Here is a 22,947-nt window from a genome sequence, read left to right as displayed (position 1 = left end):
AGTGTTTTGCACATAGTACGTGCTCAATAAACAATGACAATCAATGACAGAGCCAAGCTGTGAACAATGTGATTTTCAATTGCATAGCCCCTTAGCCTCAGAAGAACCCCTTTAGGCCTCAGGCATTCATTCCACTAGGTAAGGTGAGAATTGTGGCTATGGCTTCCCTCCCGGCTCAGCCAGTCTACAGAAAGGGAAGCTGGGGGGCCCAGAAGCTACCAATGTGGTGAGCCTGATCCTACAGCAGGGGCATCCTGGGGATGGGGGGTCGTTATTCTCCAGAAAAGGCCAGATATAGAAAGAGGGGGACCAGAGGCTCTTCAACGGATGCCTCCTGCAAACCCCATGCCCTCCAACCTCATCCCCTCTGCCTCCAGATGCCTTTCTAGATGAGGACCCTATACCCTAGGCCTCCCTCTCCTCACCTCCTGCCCTAGCCTGTTCAGTAGGTGACCACTGTGGGAAGGCCACTTGTACCCTCCCTCTCAATCAGTAGGACACAACCACGTCTCCGGTGGGCTGGGCTTGTTTCCCTGTGCTGACCAAGCCCTTCCCCAGGGCCCCCTCAGCTAGGGTCCATGGTGACTTCACCCCAGCCTATTTCCTGAACACCTGCGGGGGAGTTCCCCAGACTTTCCTCCCAACTTTCTGGGAAGCGCTGGCTCCCCATCCTCCTTCGAGAACTAAAGACAAGAAAACATATGTATCTTTAAACAGTCTATTGTTTTATCTCTTTTATTCTTTGAAATAAAAAATTTAATACAAAATATTTTAAGCAAAATTTCTTATAGTAAAAATTCAAGTAATAAAATTCAAATAACAGAAAGCAAAAAAATCCCACCCGTTCAACATTTCACGAGGCTTGACCACCTGTTTCCTTTGCACCCGACTTCATTAGGCTCGGAGGCCGAGCAGAACCCACAGAAAGGCTTGCCATTGTGGGAACACCCAGGCTGTCCCATTCACACACCCATTGACTTTCTCCCATAACTGTTTCCTTGAGACAAGAGATGTTCCAAAAGGGCCAGATGGGGTGGCTCACGCCTGTAATCCCAGCACTTTGGGAGGCCGAGGAGCGCGGCTCCCCTGAGATCAGGAGTTCAAGACCAGCCTGGCCAACATGGTGAAACCCGGTCTCTACCAAAAATACAAAAATTAGCCGGGCGCCAGTAATCCCAGCTACTCGGGAGGCTGAGGCAGGAGAACCGCCTAAGCCCAGGAGGCGGAGGTTGCAGTGAGCCGAGATCGCGCCATTGCACTCCAGCCTGGGCGACACAGCGAGGCTGTCTCCCAAAAAGAAAAAAAAAAAAAAGTTCCAAGAACGTCTCTCCAATGTTAGTCCCAGCCTGCACCGTTCTTCCACCCCTGCTTTCACTCCCGACCCTCTAATGCAGTCCTGCCTCCAGCGACTCCCGGGACGGAACCCCAGGCCCATCCGCAGGAGAGCAGCCTCGACCCCCCTTTCCAGGGGATGAGTCCCGCGCCTGCGCGCAACCCCGGGCGCAGCTGCACGCCCCGCCATCGCCTCCAGGCCGAAGCCCCCGCCCACTTGGGGGAGGAGCCCCACAACCTCCACCTACATGGGCGTCCCCTAGGGGGACGGAGGCCGCCTGGGCCCCGGCGCCGGGTAATCTCCGCCCCTCGCTGGAGCGGCTGTGGGGGCTACGCAGCGGTGCTGAGTTGGGCCGAGGTACCACCCACCCGGAGCCGGTGAGTGCAGCCGTCCACCCTCCTGTAGATCCGCGGCCTGGCGGAGAAGTCGGGAGGGGACAGGAAGGGAGGGCGGGCGCGGGGCCCTCCTCCGTCTCAGCCGCCTGTGGAGGTGCTGCCCACGCCTGGAGGCCCCCAGTGACCCTCAGACCCGCGTCTGCGCCCCTCTCCCCACACCCCGAGGCAGAGTTGGGAAAGCAGTGGTCTTAGACTCCCCTCGGGCGCTCGGAAGAGAACGGCGGAGACGCCCCTCCCCTTCCCTGGCTGACGCAGCGCCAGCCTGGAGCTCCTCGGTAGTCCCCGGGCAGGGAGGGCCCGAGGGTGGGCGCAGCATCCTCAGCTATTCTTCGAAGTCCCTTCTGCGTCTCATCTTTCAAGGCTGTTGCAGAGGCGGCTTGCTTCCCACCTGTCCATCTCCATAAAAGTCCCTAAAGGAAACATGCCCACGTGTCCAGAGATTTTAAGGACTTGGTGCATTTCAGATGAAGGCTTTTCCAGAAGCTTTCCCGTAGAAGAGGATCAGGCTTCCAACTGGTTAAGGTCAGCAGCATTTGGCACGTCTCCTTCCAGCCTGGCGGTTTTGACAGGATTCCCTGTAGAGTGTCTCGAAAGCCTGATGAGGGGAAATAGTACATCTCAGCGAATCGGCACCAGCGAGTGTAAGATGCACGTTATTGAATGTGCTGCTGCCGAAACTATGAGAATGCTGAGATTGTGAGCCATCCCCCTGAGATTTTAAAAATATTCTAAAATGTTTTTTAGAATCACTGAAATATAATGGCTACCATGTGCCCGATATCTACTTCTTTTCGATTTTCATCATAACTCATAGAGAGGCTGGTGCAGGAACAGGTAGTTAGGCAGCTGCCCTGGGTGAGACTGGGGGTCTCCTCTGCCCGAGCAGCCCGGGTGTAGACCACTCAGACTGCCTCATGTAGGCGGCTGTCAGCGAACTGGGATGATTGGGGCAGGGAGAGTAGAGGTGGCCCTGGGAGCCCTGCGTGGTTATTAAAACAGAACCACGGCTGTTTCTCGGTGATCAGAGATAACTGTCTGTAGTTAAGCTGGGCTTAACTAAGTGGCTGAGGGTCTCATGATTCTGAGCTCTGTCCGCATATTGGTCGTCTCATGCACATCTCCCCCATGCGAGTGGTCCGCGGTCCTGGAGGGCGGCATCTGGTCCCTTCAAAAGTGGGAAATAAGTCGGCAGCGGTGGATCGGAATGGCTGTTTTTTGAGAGCGGGAGGAGAGGGGCAGAGAAAGTCAGGAGATGTTAGAGGCTCACAGTCCAGGCAAAAAGCAACAAGGGCCAGCTCCTTGTGTGTCAGATGCCGCTCAGGAATAAAGTGGATGGTACCCATGATGTGCTGCCTAGCACACTGTTCGTGCTTAATAAGTGTTTGCTGCATGAAGAAGGGTAAGAGGGGCTGCCTTTCTTGCTAAGTTTGCCACACGCCGCCACAGCTGCTCTTCTCTATGATCTGACCGCCTCCCAGCCACCCTCCCTTTTTGGCCATATTTGCTCTTAAAGTTAGTTGGCAGCAAAAATGGCCGCGTGGAGGATGCTTGGCACCTGTTAAAGATGTTAGAGATAAATGAGCTAAGTCCGTGGCCTCTTTTGCCCATTTCTGCCCACAGGGATGCCAGAAGGGCCGTCGGTGAGGAAATTTCACCGTTTGGTCTCCCCCTTTGTGGGTCAGCAGGTGGTCAAGACAGGGGGCAGCAGTAAGAAGCTACAGCCCACCAGCCTGCAGTCTCTGTGGCTCCAGGACACCCAGGTGAGGCAATCCTCCTGTGAAGGGCTGGCTCTGTCGCACATCCTGCGCCTCCCCTAGGATCTATCCCCATATGTCTCAGGATGTCACTTCCCTGAGTCCAGAACCACCAAGCTCGGACTCCATGCAGCTCCGTCTTTCAGTCTCACGTTTCTCAGCCAGAAGTAGATATCGCTGTGGACTGTAGAACTGTAAAGAACATGTGTGGATGAGCTGGAGACCCCGATTCAGAGGGTCTGGAGTGCTTCTGTTCTCTCTGGCCACAGCTGATGGGCACGTTTGGCTGGGAACTGTGTTCCATTCCCCTGAGCCAGTGGAGAATTAAGGAAAGAGCAGAACCAGCTGGGCACGGTGGCTCACACCTGTAATCCCAACACTTTGGGAGGCCGAGGCGGGCAGATCATTAGGTCAGGAGTTCAAGACCAGCCTGGCTAACATGGTGAAACCCCGTCTCTACTAAAAATATACAAAAATTGGCTGGGCGTGGTCGTGGCTGCCTGTAATCCCAGCTACTCGGAAGGATGAGGCAGGAGAATTGCTTGAATCCGGGAGGCCGAGATTGTAGTGAGCTGAGATTGTGCTACTGCACTCCAGCCTGGGTGACAGAGTGAGACTCCGTCTCAAAAAAAAGAACAGAACCTTCAGATCTAGGTTCAAACCAGCTCATCCTTCCAGGGGCTCACGGGGCTCCCTGTTTTCTGACCCCTGCCTCCCTCTCTAGCCTTCTTATCCTGCCCCAAACCTGTCTTCTGATCGAAGGAACTGCCTGTGGCTCTTCTTAGTCTTTCTGTCCATGGTTTTGACCTGCTGCGCCCTGCTCCAGCACTTCTTCCTTTTTCTCCCAACTCTCCCCCTGTCCCCTCAGTTTATAATGGTAATTCCTGGTCTTCCAGCTTCCACTTGGCCATTGCATTCTCAGAGAAGCCTGCCCCGCCTGCTTTAGGTGGGAAGGAGACTCCATCTCTGTGCTTCCAGGACATGGTGTACTTCCTCCTGTTCTTCTTCCCTTTTTACTGAGTTGTTCTGCTTGTTGAGGGGAGAGGACAGACGCGGAGGGCAGGGGCTGCTCCTCACCAGTATTGTGCCCCTAGCGCTTAGCTGAGTGCTGGCACATAGGAAGCACGGGTGGGGCCTGCAGGTGAACTCACGCTCTGCTGCTGCTTAGCATTGTGCTCTTAAGTATGTTCATCTCATAGCTCTTTCTTCTATTGTAGAATGGAGATAAGCCATTGACCTCTTAAAATTGTTGTTTTAAGTAGACTTTATGCCTGGCACATAACGGGCACTCCATAAGTACTAGTTCCCTTTCTTCCATCTTGCCCTCACCCCCCACCCCCGCAACACACACCCACAGAGGTTTTAAAACCGTTCTTAGTTAGAACTGGAAGAGATCCTGTAGCCCTTTACCCATAGTTGATTCCTTTGGAGACTGAGGCTCGGAGAAGGGAGTACTTAGCCTAAGCTCAGGTGACTGACAAGGAACAGGTGAGAGCACAGGGCCCCATGGCCTCCAGGACTGTGGCCTCCTTGTACACACTGTCCTCTGAGGTTTCAGGGGCAGGATTATGTCTCTTGTCTCTGGATCCCCAGCACTTACCAGGGGGTCTGCCACAGAGCTGGCTGTAAGAGAATATTTCCCAAGTGGATGGGTGGGCAGATGGAGGTGCCGTGAAGGAACCTGTAGACGGGACTGGGAGCTGCTTTCCCCGTAAACCAAGTAGAAACCCACGTTGCAGGGAACCTAAGGTTGCAGGAAACCTTGGGGGCTGCCTGGCAGCGCCCTTCCCTGGTTCTCCCTGTCGGTGAGTCCCTGACCCTAGGAACTTAGAATTGAATTGAGAACATAGGGGTTGTATCAACACAGGCCACACTATTAAGCTACGCTAAATGGGGAGGGCAGAGCACATGATGAATGCCCAGGTAGTGGCCCTGACAAGAAGAGGTCCCAGTGGCCTGGAGAAGATGCACAGGAGGTAGGACTTGAGTTGGGCCTTGAAGGCTGGAGGATTTCAGTGGACTGACGAGAGAGGAAAGGGCATTTCAGGCTTGAGAAGCAGTTACAGGCGGGCCGATGGAGGTGGAGTGAGCAGGGTGAGTTGATGAGGCAGGAGAGAGCTTGGCTCCACTCTGTGCCATCTGTTTGTGTGGCACATCCTTTCCTTGTCATTTTCTATATAGGAGTTGTGTTGGATTACTCATAACAGACTCAGAAAAATGGCTACTCCAACTCAGGGTTTTCCCCCGCTTCAGTGATGGAACAGTCTAGGGTGGTGTCGGAGCAACATTGGAAACCAAGCTCCTTCCACTCTCCCCTTCCAAGACTGGGTAATTTATTAGGGAAAGAGGTTTCGTGGACTCACAGTTCTGCATGGCTGGGGAGGCCTCGCAATTATGGCAGTAGGCGAAGGGGGAACAAAGGCACATCCTACATGGTGGAAGGCAAGAGAGCTTGTGCAGGGGAATTACCATTTACAAAACCATCAGGCCAGGTGCAGTGGCTCATGCCTGTAATCCCAGCACTTTGGGAGGCAGAGGTGGGCAGGTCGCCTGAGGTCAGGAGTTTGAGACCAGCCTGGCCAACATGTTGAAACCCCATCTCTACTAAAGATGTACAAATTAGCTGGGCATGGTGGCAGGTGCCTGTAATCCCAGCTACTGGGGAGGCTGAGGCAGGAGAATTGCTTGAACCCAGGAGACAGAGGTTGCAGTGAGCTGAGATCGCACCACTGCACTCCAGCCTCGGCAACAGAGCGAGACTGCACCTCAAAAACAACAACAACAACAAAAAAAAAACCATCGGATCTCTTGAGACTTACTTACTATCACGAGAACAGCCCCCATGATTCAGTTACCTCCCACTGGGTACCTCCCACTGGGTCTGTCCCATAACACATGGGAATCACGGGAGTTATAATGAGATTTGGGGACACAGCCAAACCATATTATTCCACCCCCAGGCCCTTCCAAAGCACATATCCTCACATTTCAAAACCAATCATGCCTTCCCAACAGTCCCCAAAATTCTTAATTCATTTCAGCATTAACTTAAAAGGCCACAGTCCAAAGTCTCATCTGACACAAGGCAAGTTCCTTCCACCTATGAGCCTGTAAAATCAAAAGCAAGCTAGTTACTTCCTAGATACAATGGGGGTACAGGCATTGGGTAAATACACCTGTTTCAAATGGGAGAAAATAGCCAAAAAGAAGGGGCTACAGGCCCCATGCAAGTGTGAAATCCTGCGAGGCAGTCAAATCTCAAAGCTCCAAAATGATCTTTGACTCCGCTTCCCTCATCCAGGGTATGCTGACGCAAGAGGTAGACTTCTCACGGCCTTGGACAGCTCTGCCTCTGTGGCTTTGTAGAGTACAGTCCCTCATCCTGGCTGCTTTCACAGGCTGGTATTGAGTGTCTGTGGGTTTTCCAGGGCAGGGTGCAAGCTGTCAGTGGATCTGCCGTTCTGGGGTCTGGAGGACAGTGGCCCTTTTCTCACAGCTGTACTAGGCAGTGCCCCAGTGGGAACTCTGCCCTGGGGTTCTAACCCCATATTTTCCTTCTGCACTGCCCTAGCAGAGGTTCTCAGTGAGGGCTCTGCCCCTGCAGCACACCTCTGCCCAGACATCCCATTGTTTCCATACATCCTCAGAAATCTAGGTGGAGATTTCCAAACCTCCATTCTTAACTTCTGTGCACCCGCAGGCTCAACACCACATGTAAACCGCCAAGGCTTGGGGCTTGTACCCTCTGAAGCAGCAGCCTGGGTTGTACATTGGCCCTTTTTAGCCATGTCTGGAGGGGCTAGGACACAAGGCACCAAGTCCCTAGGCTGCACACAGCAGAGGGGGCCCTGGACCTGGCCCATGCAACCATTTTTTCCTGCTAGGCATCTGGACCTGTGATGGGAGGGGCTGCTGTGAAGGTCTCTGACATGCTTCGGAGACATTTTCCTTATTGGCTTGGTGATTAGCATTTGACTCCTAGTTACTTATGCAAATTTCTGCAGCCAGCTTGAATTTCTCCCAGAAAATGGGTTTTTATTTTCTACTGCATCATCAGGCTGCAAATTTTTCAAACTTTTGTGCTCTGCTTCCTCTTGAATGCTTTGCCACTTAGAAATTTCTTTCACCAGATACCATAATCACGTCTTTCAAATTCAAATTTCCATAGATCTCTAGGGCAGGGGCAAAATGCCGCCAGTCTCTTAGCATAGCAAGAATCACCTTTATTCTACTTCCCAACAAGTTCCTCATCTCCATCTGAGACCACCTCAGCCTGTACCTTATTGTCCATATCACTATCAGCATTTTGATCAAAGCCATTCAACAAGTATCTAGGAAGTTCCAAACTTTCCCACATTTTCCTGTCTTCTTCTGAGCCCTCCAGACTGTTCCAGCCTCTGCCTGTTACCCAGTTCCAAAGTTGCTTCCACATTTTTAGGTGTCTTTACACCACTGCCCCCCTCCCAGTACCAGTTTATAGTATTAGTCTATTCTCATGCTGCTGATAAAGACATAACCAAGACTTGGTAATTTATAAAGGGAAGAGGTTTAATGGACTCACAGTTCCACATGTCTGGGGAGTCCTCATAATCATGGTGGAAGGCAAAGGAGAAGCAAAGGCATGTCTTACATGGCAGCAGGCAAGAAAGAGCATGTGCGGGGGAACTGCGCTTTATGAAACCATCAGATCTTGTGAGACTTACTATCATGGGAACAGCATGGGAGAAAACCCACCCCCATGATTCATTTACCTCCCACCGGGTCCCCCCAACAACACATGGGAATTATGGGAGCTAAAATTCAAGATGAGATTTGGGTTGGGACACAGCCAAACCATATCACACATTTTATGATCAGTGATGTCCAGTCATCAGTTGATGGACATTCGGATTGTTTCAACTCTTTGACTTCTATGGATAATGTTGCTGTGGGCATTCTTGTGCAAGTATTGGTGTAGACGTATGTTTCCATTTCTCTTGACAGTATTCCTAGGAGTGGAATTGCTGGACCATATAGTATGTTTAACTTTTTTAGTGTCTTCTGTAGTGTTTTCCAAGGCAGCTGCACCATGTTATCGTCCCACCAGCAGTGTATGAGGACCAATCCTTCCATTTTTAACCTCTTGCGACAGCACCTGGGGCCTCCCTGTCTCCAGTTCACCTGGGGTCAGGGTGGGTAGGTTCCCTGGGTTCCCTCTTCCTTGGGGCACCCCTCTGCTGCAGCAGGAGTCGCTGCTCTGCCTCATCAGTTACCCTTCCTGTGCCTGTTTCTCATCTTCTGGGGGGACTTTGTATCTCCTGTCTGCTGCTCCTCTTGGTCCTGAGAGTTTAGAGCTCTTTGGTTCCTGTAGTGGGTTTGTCGGGAGTAGTGCTAACAGCGCACGCCCTAGCTGCTGTGTCTGACCAGGAGCCCCTGTCCCAGTGTGGGGTTTCCACCTCTGCCTTCAGGTATGTCCCCTCAGCTGGGGACACCCTGTCTCCTCTGCCCTCCGCTGTTCTTGTGAAGCGCAGCCCAGGTAACGGCCAGCTTGCTCTCATCATGTAGACTCTTCTTCCGTGTGCTGCCTCTGCTTCTACCCACACTTTTCTTCTTTTTTTTTTGTACAGATGGACGTTTCACTTTGTTACCCAGGCTCGTCTCGAACCCCTGGGCTCAAGCAATCCTCTCGTCTCAGCCTCCCAAAGTGCAGGGATTACAGGCATGAGCCACTGTGCCTGGCCTACCCACACTTTTCTCCTTGTTCTTGTAGTATCTGTTTTCATAGTTGTCCCCCTTCCACCCCCACCACCTTTTAAAATTTTTAAAAATTGTGATGAAAAGCACATAAGAAAATTTACCATCTTAACCATTTTAAAATATATAGTTCAGTCATGTTAAGTATATTCACGTTGTCTAACAGTTTGCCTGAACTGTTTTATCTCCCCAAGCTGAAACTCTGTACCTGTTGAACACTAACTCCCCCTTTCCTCCCTCCCTGCAGCCCCTGGCAATCACCTTTCTACTTTCTGTCTCAATGAATTTTACTTCCCCAGATACCTCATATCAGTGGAATTATACAGTATTTGGAGTTTTTTTGACTGGCTTGTTTCACTTAGTATAAAGTCTTCAAAGTTCACCCATGTTATAGATAAGGGAAGATTGGAGATTGTCATAATCTAATTTTGGTGCTATTACAGAATATTTGAGACTGTGTAATTTATAAGCAATATAAGTCTATTTAGCTCACAGTTCTGGAGCCTGGGAAGTCCAAGGGCATGGCATTGGCATCTTGCCATGTCATTTGTAATTGGCATTATTCCATTCAGGAGGCCAGAGCCCTATGGCCTAATCTCAAAGTTGCCATCTCTTACCACTGTTCCATTGGGGATTAAGTTTCCAACACATACTTTTTGAGGAACACATTCAAACCATTGCAGAGCCTTACTCATCTGTTTGCCCTTGGAGCCTAGCACACTGCCAGGCACATTGAATAAGCTTAATTAATGATTAGTAAATTGAAGTGGCTACAATGTCACAGGAACCTTAAAGAGGGACAGCAGAAATTGCCATAGTTGGAGAGGGTATGAGGACATCCTGACCTAGACATTTTTGACCTAGTAAATGTTTTGTTCATGATGGGCATTTGACAGTTATTTTCATCAGAATTATATCAACATTGGTGAATTTATAGCAAGAAATATTCTCTGCAGCAAATTCTATTATGCCCACTTAAATCCTTGCTCAGTTTTTTTTTTTCTTTTTTTTTTATGTAGAGCAGTTGAACCATTTCTAGTATGTGGCAGATAACAATCTGTGCTCAGATTTACAGATAAGCTATTCCGAGATTATTTCGAAAGGTAATGCTTTTTTGGGTAGAGAACTTCAAGATTAATTTGTATACTAATTAACAAGTTAAAGATCATATCAGAACAGTGATCTTTAAGCACGGACCTGTAGTGGTCAAAAAAGTAACACAGGCATTTCCAGTATTAATGCCATCTATTTTGGTTTATACTCTTTGAAAGACTGCCTGAATTTCAGGCTGTGTAGAACTGACTCATCCTGAAATCTAGGCACACATATTGCATATCAGGAGGTGCAATATGAAAATAAACTCAAAGCAAGAGCCGGGCGTGGTGGCTCATGCCTGGAATCCCAACACTTTGGGAGGCCAAGACAGGCAGATCACTTGAGGTCAGGAGTTCGAGACCAGCCTTGCTCATGTGGTGAGACCCGGTCTCTACTAAATATACAAAAATTAGCTGGGTGTGGTGGTGTGCACCTATAGTCCCAGCTACTTGGGAAGCTGAGGCAAGAGAATCGCTTGAACCCAGGAGATGGAGGCTGCAGTGAGCCAAGATAGTGCCACTACACTCCAGTCTAGGCGAGACTCCATCTGAAAAAAAAAAAAAAAAGAAAGAAAAGCAGCCAGAACATCCTTTAACACACATTTTTATATTTATTTTCTTCTACTGAAATCATTTTCGCTGAGATGAGGTGGGTCCTTTGCCGTGTACATTTTACAGTGGTGATTTGATTCATTGATCAATTTTTGTTTCAGTATCTAATTTTTATTGATTACAGTTTTCTTATCAAGTCCAATATGCTGGTGGAGGGGGTAGCGAGGGATACCCAGTTTTACAGAGTGTTGTCTATAGCTGCTCTATGTGTGTGCATTCCAACGCGCTGCTTATTTCTGGCATAGAAAATGTATTACGAATGGAATGAAGGAATGACAACTTATGTTCATTTCTTAGCTACTGCATGAAAAAATTGGGAGCGATTCCCTTCAGGTATTCCAGGGTGGCCCTGCCATCTAGCATGGATCTGTTTCACTGCCAACTAAGTCTACTTGCTCCCGGTCACTTTGAAAACCACATGCAAACTGCTCACACCACTGGAGCAAAAGAGCAAAAGGCAGAGCCCAAAGGCTTCATTTGGGAAGGCCCCCCAGGAGGGGCGAGAAGGAAGAGCTTTGCAGTAGGATAAAAATCTGCATTACCCAGTTCCCCTCTCTGGGTCTGTAAGGCTTAGATCTCTGTTCATTTTTTCTAGGTCCATGGAAAGAAATTATTCCTTAGGTTTGATCTAGATGAAGCAATGGGGCCCCCTGGCAGCAGCCCACCGCCAGAGCCTCCACAAAAAGAAGCGCAGAAGGAAGGGGCTGCGGACCCAAAGCAGGTCGGGGAGACCAGCGGGCAGAAGACCCCTGATGGATCCTCACAGTCTGCAGAGCTTGTCCCCCAGGGCGAGGATGATTCTGAGTATTTGGAGAGAGACGCCCCTGCAGGAGATGCTGGGAGGTGGCTGTGTGTCAGCTTTGGTTTGTTTGGCAGCGTTTGGGTGAACGAGTTCTCCAGAGCCAAGAAAGCCAACAAGAGGGGGGACTGGAGGGACCCTTCCCCGAGGTAATGGTGTGGCCATCTGATTCTCTTGGGCTCTGATAGTCATAGGGCCCTGCTTGGTGGGGTTTGGGATTTAAGCAGTGGGGACACACTGAGGACATCCAGTCTGCCCCCCAGGGCCCTGCTGTCTTGGGGAGAGAGGCCACCTCTGTATCTACCTGTGATAGGAAGTAGACTGTGGTCTGCATGCAGGAGAGGGTTAAGCACCAAGAGGTGGCTGGAAGAAGGGGAGAATTTTCCCAACAAATGTGGCACTTGAGGGTGGACTGTCCCTGAAGAACATTTTATTGCCTGTCTCCTGACTAGTGTGTTTTGAGTTTAGGGACAAGATTTTTCCAGTTTTGTTTTAAGTATATTGTTTGTGTGTTTATTTTTTATTGAGATATAATTAACATACAATAGAATGCAGATCTTAAGTGTTCAGCTTGATGAGTTTTTTTGGTTTGTTTTGAGACGGAGTCTTGCTCTGTTGGCCCAGCCTGGAGTGCAGCGGCACAATCTTGCCTCACTGCCACCTCTGCCTCCCAGGTTCAAGCAATTCTCCTGCCTCAGCCTCCCGAGGAGCTGGGACTACAGGCGCGTGCCACAACACCGGCTAACTTTTGTATTTTTAATAGAGACGGGGTTTCACCATGTTGGACAGGCTGGCTGGTCTGGAACTCCTGGCCTCAAGTGATCCGCCTACCTCCGCCTCCCAAAGTGCTGGGATTACAGGCGTGAGCCACCATGCTTGGCCCCAGTTTTTATAATCTATGAATGTTGAGATCAACATGTTGTACGTAAGACTCTATCTAGGTTTAAGATGTGTCCTTACTGTCAATTCCGAGAGGAGTAATTGCTGGTCAGAGGGAATGCACATTCTTAGGGCTGTACATTTTTCTCGCCTTAGGAAAGTGCTAGCTGAGCTGAAATCTCATGACTGTTAGGTCGTTTTTGTACTTCTTATCAATTTATTGAAGCTTTTGGACAGCAAGTGTGTTTGTTTTTGTGACGTGTGTTGCCGGTATTGTTTCAAGTCTGTCCTCTGTCCCTTGTGCTTATGATGCCTCTTGGCATTCGGGATTTTAAATTTTTATATCATCAGTGGTGGGTATTTTTCTTGGTTGCTCGTAGGTTTCCCCTTTTACTAAAAAAAGGCCCCTTCTGCCCCCAGAGAAAGTCACATGACTTCTATTTTCTGAAGTTTTATAACTTGTAAAAATGTTTAGAACTGTAGTGTTTACTTGAGCCATGATATAGGTACCATAGGACGCTATGGGCTGTAAAAATAACTCGGAGTAGCTTCTGTGGTCCGGAGATTTTGGGCTCGCATGACTGGAAGTTCAGAAGGAGGATGGCCTTTGGGGCTGCAGTTCCAAGGTTCTGGCTTCACGTTCTTGTGAGTCTCCTGGCTTTGCACTTTCCACACATTGGTTTTGTCCTTAGACCAGCAGCAAGAGGCTACTGTAGCTCCAGGATTTTATTCCCACCAAAAAATCCAGAAGAAGAGAAGATCATTTTTAGATGTTCGGATGAGGAAACTTTTCTTAGAACACCCAGCAAACCTGTCATCATCAGGAGCCTGCCCTTTGCTAAGTCCTGGATTAGTCACCAGCTGGAGGCATTGAAATGCCCTCCACGAAGTAGGCTCACCCCTAGCTTTTCAGATATATTGCCATAGAGTGAATGTGTACCATGCCATTATTTTTAAATCTCTTTTTACCTGGTTATGTCTCTTTTCTCATTTACATGTTTTATATTTATTTTGCTTTGTCTCTTTTTTCTTTAATAGGCTGGCCTGAGTTTTATCTACTTTGTTGGTCTTTGAAATAAATAATATTAGCTTACCAGATATAGTGACTTCTGTCTGTAATCCCAGCACTTTGGGAGACTGAGACAGGAAGATCACTTGAGCCCAGGAGTAAGAGACCAGTCTGGGCAACATAGTGAAGACCCTGTTACTACAAAAAAATAAAAATAAAATTAACCAGGCGTGGTGGTGCATACCTGTAGTCCCAGTTACTTGGGAGGCTGAAGTGGGAGGGTAGTTTGAGCCAGGGAGGTTGAGACTGCAGTGAGCTGTGATTGTGCCACTACACTCCAGCCTGGGCAACAGAGCGAGACTCTATCTCCAAATAAATAAATACATAAATAAAATTAGCTTTATGTATCCTTTCTATATGGGAAGGGTATATGGAGTATTGAAAATACTAGGTCGGGTGTGGTGGCTCACACCTGTAATCCCAGCACTTTACGAGGCCGAGGCAGATGGATCACCTGACTTCAGGAGTTCGAGACCAGTCTGGCCAACATGATGAAACCCCATCTCTACTAAAAGTACAAAAATTTAGCCAGGTGTGGTGGTATACACCTGTAATCCCAGCTACTCGGGAGGCTGAGGCAGGAGAATCGCTTGAACCCAGGAGGCGGAGATTGCAGTGAGCCAAGATAGTGCCACTGCACTCCAGCCTGGGCAACAAGAATGAAACTCCATCTCAAAAAAAAAAAAAATTATAAGTCAAAAACGCATTTAATATGCCTAGCCTACCAAACATCCGGGCTTAGCCTAACCTACGTTATATGTGCTCAGAACAATTACATTAGCCTACAGTTGGGCAAAATCATCTAACATAAAGCTTGTTTTATAAAATGTTGAATATCTCATGTAATTTATTGAATACTGTACTGAAAATAAAGGTTTTACAGGTACTCAAAGTATGGCTTTTACTGAGTGTGCATTGATTTTGTACCACTATAAAATCAAAAATTAAAAGTGAGCTATTGTAAGTCAGGGATGTCTGTATGTGTGTATGATCCGACCACAGAGTGTGCTCTGACTATATTGTGGTAACGATGTATACATATGACCTGTTCTTTCTTCCCAGGTTGGTCCTGCACTTTGGTGGTGGTGGCTTCGTGGCATTTTATAATTGTCAGATGTCTTGGAGCTCTTCCCCAGTGGTCACACCCACCTGTGACATCCTGTCTGAGAAGTTCCATCGAGGACAAGCCTTAGAAGCTCTAGGCCAGGCTCAGCCTGTCTGCTATACACTGCTGGACCAGAGATACTTCTCAGGGCTAGGTATGACTCATGGGAAAGGGGTGAGTCCACAGAGTTGCTTCATGGAAAAGTCGCTCCTGTGGGAGTCACAAGACCTGAGGCCCACCCTGGTTGTGCCAGCGCTGTTGGTCTTGAGGTGCCGCTTGCTTAATCTCCTTTCTTTTACTTCCCTTGTTTTTAGACTGAGGGCATTAGATCAGGCAGTTTTTAACTTGACTTTCACCTTCAGAATCCACACCCTAACTGTGTTATCAGTTGTGGGCCCTCTGCCAGCAGCATTGGAGCATCACCTCCTAAAGGGCGGGGTCGTGTCTCGGGCACCTCTGTACCCTCCACTGCACAGTGCAGCGCCTGCACATAGGAGGTGCCTGACCTGTGTCTGTAGGAACTGAAGTCGTGCAGGCTGCTAACAGAGGAATGAGTGCATGTTCTAAGGGATACTGCTTTTGGGTGAATGGAGCTTCCTGCCCTGGCCAGAGCACAGAGATAACTCAGTCTATACTGGGTTCTTACAAGACACGAGTGAAGAAGCAGTTTCCCTCTCTCTGTTGCAGCGGTGTGAGCGTGAAACTGAGCATTTCAGGGTAGGGAGAAGAGCTGAACAATTTCAAAAATATATATAACAGCTAATTAGCGGGACTATGACAGCGTGCCATTCTTATTACTCACAGCAGGGGAATAATTGTGCCCCAAATTGGCTGCTGAAGCAATCAGGCAGGTTGGTGGTGACAGAGTCACCTCCATATCCAACATCTGGCTTTGCTTCCTGCTCACCACCCCTCACGCGGGTCGGAGGAGGCCAGATGGTGCACCAGGCACTAGCCTTGCATTTTCATGTTAGAACTATGGGAGTCCTTGTGCTGTCAGGAGCAAAGAGCCATCGGAAGTGGCTTTTTGGGTATATATGACAAGAGCTAACAACAGTAACAGTAGTAATTAATAACGGCCAGTGTTTTCCAAGCAGCTCTGATGTGCCAGGCACACGTTTTTGTCCTTACTGCTGTTCCGTAGGATGTTGTGTAGTGGTTTTCCCTTCCTTCAGATGAGGAAACTGAAGCAGAGAACACATCACTAGTAAATGGTGCAGCTGAGACGTGAATCCAGGTATTCTGTCAACGAATTCTGGAGAGACTGATGTGTGTAATGAGGAGTGTGACTATGAGGCTCTTGGAAAGAGCAGGACTTTCCTTCACCCGCTCACTCCAAACACACAGACACTCACTTGACCTCTGTCATGCTCACCACCTCTCCTTAAGGAGGTCATTGTTTAATGGCCCAGCAAGCATGGACTCAGTCCACTGTGGGTTACTAAAGATTGCAATGAATGCCTGGTGGAGCTGAAAGAGTATGGTTGGAACTTTCCAAAGAGAGTTACTGATTCTGGAAGGAGGGATCGAGGCTGGCTTCACAGAGAATGAGGCAGGAGTAAAAAAATAGTAAGATAACACCTCCCCAAACACTTTCTACATAACAAGCATTATGCCTGGTGTTTCATTTTATTTTATTTTTTGACACAGGGTCTCTCTCTGTCACTCAGGCCGGGGTGCAGTGGCACAGTCACAACCCACTGTAGCCTCAACCTCCATGGCTCAAGCAGTCCTCCCACCTCAGCCTCCTGAGTAGCTGAGACTACAGGTGCATGACACTATGCCTCCCTAATTTTTAAAACTTTTGTAGAGACAAGCTCTCACTGTGTTGCCTAGGCTGCTTTGAACTTCTGGGCTCCAGTGATCCTCCTGCCTCTGCCTCCCGAAGTGCTGGGATTACAGGCGTGAGCCACTGTGCCTAGCTATGCTTGACATTTTGTTTTTAATTTTTTTAAAAAAATTTTGAGACAGAGTCTTGCTCTGTTGCCCAGGTTGGGGTGCATTAGCACAATCTCAGATTACTGCAAGCTCTGCCTCCTAAGTTCAAGCGATTCTTATACCTCAGCCACTGAGTAGCTGCGATTACAGGTAGGTGCCACCATGCCTGGCTAATTTTTGTATTTTTGGTAGAGGTGGGGTTTCACCACGTTGTCCAGGCTGGTCTTGAACTCCTGGCGTCAAGTGATTCACCCGCCTCTGCCTCCTAAAGTGCTGGGATTACAGGCATGCGCCAGGCCGACATTTTAAGTAATAACAACAGTTAATATCTATTGAGTAGTCTACATACCAGCCACTGTGCTCAGCGTTTTTTGGTGAATTCTCATTTACTGCTCACAAAAACCAGGTAAGCCGTCCCTGCTTTACAGATAAGGAAACTGCAGCTAATTGAGGCTGAGGAGCTTGCCAGAGTCACGTGGGTAGGATCTGCTTGAGCTGGGATTCAAGTACAGGCAGTCAGATGCCAGATCCCTTTTTGATAGCCTGTTTGCCATGACAGGCCGTGCATGAGTTTCATTTCGTCTTCACAGGAACCTTAAAGGTAGGAATTGTCAACTCCATTTTACAGACAGAGAAGTGGAGTCAGAGATCGCAGACCCGCCCAGGGTCCCACAAGACGTGGAAGAGCTGATTTCTGCCTTGTTAACTTTGTGGGTGGTTTCATCATGCCGTGTGTCCTTTCTCCTTCCCTTACCTTCCCCCGCTTTATTTCAGGGAACATCATTAAGAATGAAGCCTTGTACAGAGCTGGGATCCATCCCCTTTCTCTTGGTTCAGTCCTGAGTGCCTCGCGTCGGGAGATCCTGGTGGATCACGTGGTGGAGTTCAGTACAGCCTGGCTGCAGGGCAAGTTTGAAGGCAAACCGCAGCACACACAGGTCTACCAGAAAGAGCAGTGCCCTGCTGGCCACCAGGTCATGAAGGAGGCGTTTGGGCCCCAAAATGGATTACAGAGGCTCACCTGGTGGTGCCCACAGTGCCAGCCCCAGTTGTCAGAGGAGCCAGAGCAGCGCCAATTCTCCTAAGGAACTGGTGGTGCTCTTCATGGAACCTTGCCCCTTGGGGAACCTGACGTCTAAGTGTCCAGAAAGGAGGATGTGGGCAGGGACGGGGTACAGAGGATAGTGTGGGTCAGAGGTGCCAGTATTATAATATTCATCTGCCTGGAGTTATGTTGAAGGCAGAGTTTTCATAGGGTTAGATTATTTTTGTCCTTTTCTAGTTCAGTTAATTCATCCTATTGAATTGGACTATAGTGAAAGATGAGAAAAATCATGGTGATGGGTGAGGGGAAAACTTCCCGGAAGGCAATGGGGCAAGGAAAAAGAAAGCCTATGGGAAATGGCTGTGCTCCTAATATGGCTTTGCAGATGATGTGGGGTTTCTTTTTTGGTTTTTGTTTTGAGACAGAGTCTTGCTCTGTCTCCCAGGCTAGGGTGCAGTGGCATGATCTTGGCTCACTGCAGCCTTGCCCTCCCAGGCCCAAGCAGTCTTCACCTCAGCCTCCAGAGTAGCTGCGACTATAGGCATGTGCTATGATGCCTGGCTGATTTTTGTTTGCTTTTTGTAGAGATAGGGTCTTGCCATATTGGCCAGGCTGGTCTTGAACCCCTGCAACTCAAGCAATCCTCCCACCTTGGCCTCCTAAAGTGTTGGGACCACGGGTGTGAGCTACGGCGCCCGACCAGCTCCTGTGTTTTGTTTTTGTTTTGTAACTTTGGTTGATGTTAAGGCCCTCCATTTTGGAAAGCAGGAAAACAGGATTTTTTTTTTATCTTGTTCCCCTGGAGGATCCAGGGGTGAGGATAGATTGGCCTGAGAGCAGTGCTTGGATTCAGCCTCCTGCTAGGTCCTTCCTGCTGGACACAGGCACCAAGAGGCGGGGATGGAGCAGGGAGCTGCGCCTTCCTGGGGTGCCCAGTGGCCTGTAGAGAAAAGCTGCTTATTTACTCCTTAAGTCAATGTATTGGTGACTACTGATATGTTGAACAATTCAGGAATCAAGGGCTGTGGAGAAACTCCCTCAGGTTGTTGGCAACAGGTGAATGAAGCTAGAGCGGTGACATGAAAATAAAGCTCACTGTTACTTGCTGTTGTCATCTTTATTTGGTAGTAAAAGGTCTTTAAATACACAACTATTGATGGAGGTGGCCTCCAGGGCTTACTGGGTTAGCTAAGGAATCTACATAAAAGGAGCAGTGAGAGGAGGTGAGCGCACGCCTGCCCTTCTGCCCCAGGTGAACAGAGATGGACTTGACCTCTGTCACCATGATGTCTGCACAGAGATTTGTGAGAGTGAAGCTGAAAACACTGGCTGATGTTTCTGGCTTTCCTTTATTCTCCTCTTTTTTTTTTTTTTTTTTTTTTTTGTGACAGGGTCTCACTCTGTTGCCCAGGCTGGAGTACAGTGGTGTGACCATGGCTCACTACAGCCTCGACCTCCCAGGCTCAGGTAATCCTTCTACCTCAGCCTCCCTAATAGCTGGGACTACAGGTGTGCACCACTATGTCCGGCTAATTTTTGTATTTTTGTATAGACGGAGACTCACCGTGTTGCCCCACCTGGTCTCGAACTGCAGGCCTGAAGTGATCCACTTGCTTCGGCCTCCCAAAGTGCTGGGATAACAGGCATGAGTCACCGTGCCCGGCCTCCTCTGTCTTAAATGATTGACAGTTGTCAATCGTGCGGAGAGCCACTTGATGGCAGACCAAGTCGCTTGTACTGAAGGCTCCTCGTGCGCGGGGTGCTCTCCCTGTGTCGAGAGCTGTCTCTCCCTCACCCAGTCCTCACCACTTTGCTTCCTTCTTGCACATAATCTACAAAATAACACATGAAGATAGGTACTCAGCCTTGTTGTCCTTAAGTTCTAGATGAGAAAACAAAAGAGTCTAGAGAGGCTGAGGACCTCGTGTAAGCTCGCGCAGTTAACGAGGGCCAGAGCCACACCTGAGTGAGCTCTAGCTGCCATAGTGTGCCATAGGGGAGGCGACGCAAACAGCAGACTGTTATGGGAAGTCCAAGATCAAGGGCTGGCTGACTCGGTTCCTCAACGAGATCACACTGGGGATTAGGGCTTTATATGTGAATTTTAAGGGAACACAATTCAGTCTGTTATAGGCTACAAAGGAATTTGGGAGAAAATCTTCAACTTCTCAAAGGTCATCTCCTCCCCCTCTTGAAAAAACATACAATAGCTTATAAAACCTCACTTTCCCTTCATGAAGTCCTAGATTTAAGAAAAAATGAATAAAACCTCAATTCCAGAATAGACGATGGGAAAATATTGAATAATGGATTTATTTGTATTTAGAAGAGCATACTCACCCACTTGTGTGTATATATGAACATATGTAAAATCTCTAACATCAAAGAATGTGAGCCGGGGGTGGTGGCTCGTGCCTGTAATCCCAGCACTTTGGGAGGCAAGGCAGGTGGATAACCTGAGGTCAGGAGTTCGAGACCACCCTGGCCAACATGGTGAAACCCCGTCTCTACCAAAAATACAAAAATCAGCCTGGTGTGGTGGGCGCCTGTAATCCCAGCTACTTGGGAGGCTGAGGCAAGAGAACTGCTTTAACCGGGGAGGCAGAGGTTGCAGAGATCCCAGATCACACCACTGCACTCCAGCCTGGGCCACAGAGTGAGACTCTATCTCAAAAAAAAAAAAAGTGTGTGTGTGTGTGTACTGAAATGCACCTTTCTAACCCATATGGATAGGACAAGACTAGGACTCCAGGCATGAGCTGCGGCAAATGAGGCTGAGACCATTTCCTATCAGTGGGTGTCTACAGGACACTGGGTCCAGGGGCTCCCCAGACGTGGCGGGGACTGAACCCCACGGCCTGCGTGTGGTCTGCTCCAACTGGTATTGGTAGAAAGGAAAAGGCTGTTGTGGCGCCAAGAAGGAAGTTGCTGACAAAGAAGAGATGGGGCGGCTGTAGCTGTAGGAGTGGAGAGGGTGAGAGGCGCGGGCCACGGCGGCAGTGGGCCCTGTTGGTGTCAGCTGGCCAACAGTGTGGGCACCGGGGCGAGGAGGAAACACTGGAGCGGCTCAGCCGGCACTGAGCTGAGCACTGGCAGAGGCCACCGCCTGGCAGATGGGGAAAGGCAGAGCGGGTGAAGGGGGCACTGTGTATCACCCCCTGAGGCGTGTTGAGCTCAAGCCTGCGACCACCTGTGCTGTGAAGATGGAGACGACATAATTGGGGAACAGGCCCGGCCCCCCTCAAGGACAGGCTGGTCCTGGAGGCACCGATGGGGCAGCTTTCCTGGTAGGAGTCATGATGAGCTAGAGAGGCTCACAGGGAGTCATGGAGCATGAGGAAAGGTGCAGGGAATCCTAGAGAAAGTCTTGTGTTTAAGGAGCGAGAGAGGATGGAGAAAGCAGTCAGTGAGATGGGTCAAATGTAAGTGGAGAGAGGAACGTCCAAGGAGAAGCGGGCTGTCGGTATCGTGAATCATGCAAAGATAAAGACGGGACGATGGAGCAGTGGCCCCTCGGGCTTGGCAGGTGATCAAATTTGAGGTCATGATGACCTTCAGGAGAGCACTGTGTGCAGAGTGCCAGCAGTGGGAAGGGACCCGGTGGGAGGGAGGACGTGGAATATGAGGGTGGTCTCCCCTGCTGGAAGTTTGGCCTTGGAGGGTATGAAAATGAAGGGCAGGGAGGAGTCGCCAGCGAATGAACAGAGGGTGTTTGACTGCTAGAGCCGAGCTAAGCGATGCCTAAATCAAAGGAACTTGTTTCTTCAAGCTCTTCTGGCAGTGATTCTGACAGTGAGGTTGACGAAAAGTTAAAGAGGAAAAAGCAAGTTGCTCCAGAAAAACCTGTGAAGAAGCAAAAGACAGGTGAAACTTCGAGAGCTCTGTCGTCTTCTAAACAGAGCGGCAACAGCAGAGATGATCACAAGTTTCAGACTGGGAAAAGAGGCACGTTAGCGTTTGAGATTTTAAAGGAAAAGTGCTAATTGATATTAGAGAATATTGGATGGATCCTGAAGCTGAAATGAAACCAGGAAGAAAAGGTATTTCTTTAAATCCAGAACAACGGAGCTAGCTGAAGGAACAGATTCTGTCACTGATGATGCAGTAAGAAAACTGTAAAATCCGAGCCATATAAATAAAACCTGTGCTGTTCTAGTTGTTTTGATCTGTCAATTTACATTGGCTTTTGTTTTCTAAACGTTGTTCTCCAAGCTATTGTATGTTTGGATTGCAGAAGAATTTGTAAGATGAATACTTTTCTTTAAATGTGCATTATTAAAAATGTTGAGTGAAGCTGATTGTCAGCTTTATTAAGGAGGATTGTGCCCAACCACCTAGTGTAAAATAAAATCAAGCAATACAGTCTTAACTGTTGTGGCCTTTTTTGATCATAAGAGTTGTTACTGTTTAAGGCCCAAAGTAATAGTTTTTATGAATCTTTTAGTTTCAACTCAGCTTTTACAAGAAAAAGGATTTGTATTGCATTGAGTTTATAAACTTTTGGTTTGTGAAACCCATATTTGATCTGTTCTCTTCCAATCAAATTTTATTTGGAAAGTCAGTGAAACTGTCAAAATGTTATCTCAATAAGATATTCATAATTATATGAGAACTACAATCACCAAATCGACTGTATTCAATATTAGCAGATCTAGTTTGACAAACAAATGGCTTGTGTGAACACTGAGCAGGTGTTTGTCATTACCCATAGTGTTCTGTGTAGTTATTCCTTAGTTTGCAGAAAATAAAGACCTAGATGAGATGTCTGACTTGCTTTCTCACTTATTAAACATGTTCACCATGGGATGATGTCTGTAATATCAGATATTGTTAAACTAGACTAGGATTTAATAAAAATTGTGAAAGCTTACTGGCCTAACGTTTTATTTTATAATATTGAGTATGAATTATATGTAGCCAGAGATGTCATTAAGGTTTACTGTCAGTAGGTAATATGGTTAGCTTGTAGGGAAAAGAGCATATGAGCACATGCACTGGACTTTGCCCCAATAGAACAGACAATGGCATTCTAGACTTGACATTACTAAGTTTTAGCAGACACTAGCAAGTGGTTTGTATTTAACCACACCCGCGAAGAAGACAGATTGAGGCACAGATTTTAGTGGCTTTGTGGCAATAAATAGGGCATGGTGTGCCTTAGGAAAATAATGTTTATAAAGGGAACTATAAC

The 22,947-nt window shown here is 48.4% G+C and overlaps 1 protein-coding gene and 1 pseudogene across 2 annotated transcripts; both read left to right on the top strand.

Moving 5' to 3' along the window:
• The first annotated feature begins 1,577 nt into the window (after positions 1-1,577).
• Positions 1,578-18,862, top strand: NEIL2 (nei like DNA glycosylase 2). 2 transcript variants are annotated; one of them, XM_032162460.2, is made up of 5 exons: positions 1,578-1,710; positions 3,349-3,488; positions 11,517-11,869; positions 14,731-14,927; positions 17,486-18,862. In XM_032162460.2, exons 2-5 carry the CDS (start codon positions 3,351-3,353, stop codon positions 17,794-17,796), a joined length of 999 nt encoding a protein of 332 aa, XP_032018351.1. In that variant the 5' UTR covers positions 1,578-1,710; positions 3,349-3,350; the 3' UTR covers positions 17,797-18,862. The 2 variants fall into 2 exon arrangements, with proteins under 2 accessions (XP_032018351.1, XP_032018353.1); XM_032162462.2 differs by lacking the exon at positions 3,349-3,488 and having other exon boundaries at positions 1,612-1,710.
• Positions 18,863-19,122: 260 nt separating this feature from the next.
• On the top strand, positions 19,123-22,616 carry LOC116473816 (activated RNA polymerase II transcriptional coactivator p15-like; annotated as a pseudogene).
• Positions 22,617-22,947: the final 331 nt, after the last annotated feature.

This window comes from Hylobates moloch, unplaced genomic scaffold (genome assembly GCF_009828535.3).
Source record: "Hylobates moloch isolate HMO894 unplaced genomic scaffold, HMol_V3 SCAFFOLD_8, whole genome shotgun sequence".
NCBI classification, from domain to species: domain Eukaryota; kingdom Metazoa; phylum Chordata; class Mammalia; order Primates; family Hylobatidae; genus Hylobates; species Hylobates moloch.
This window is presented reverse-complemented; position numbering and strand designations above follow the sequence as displayed.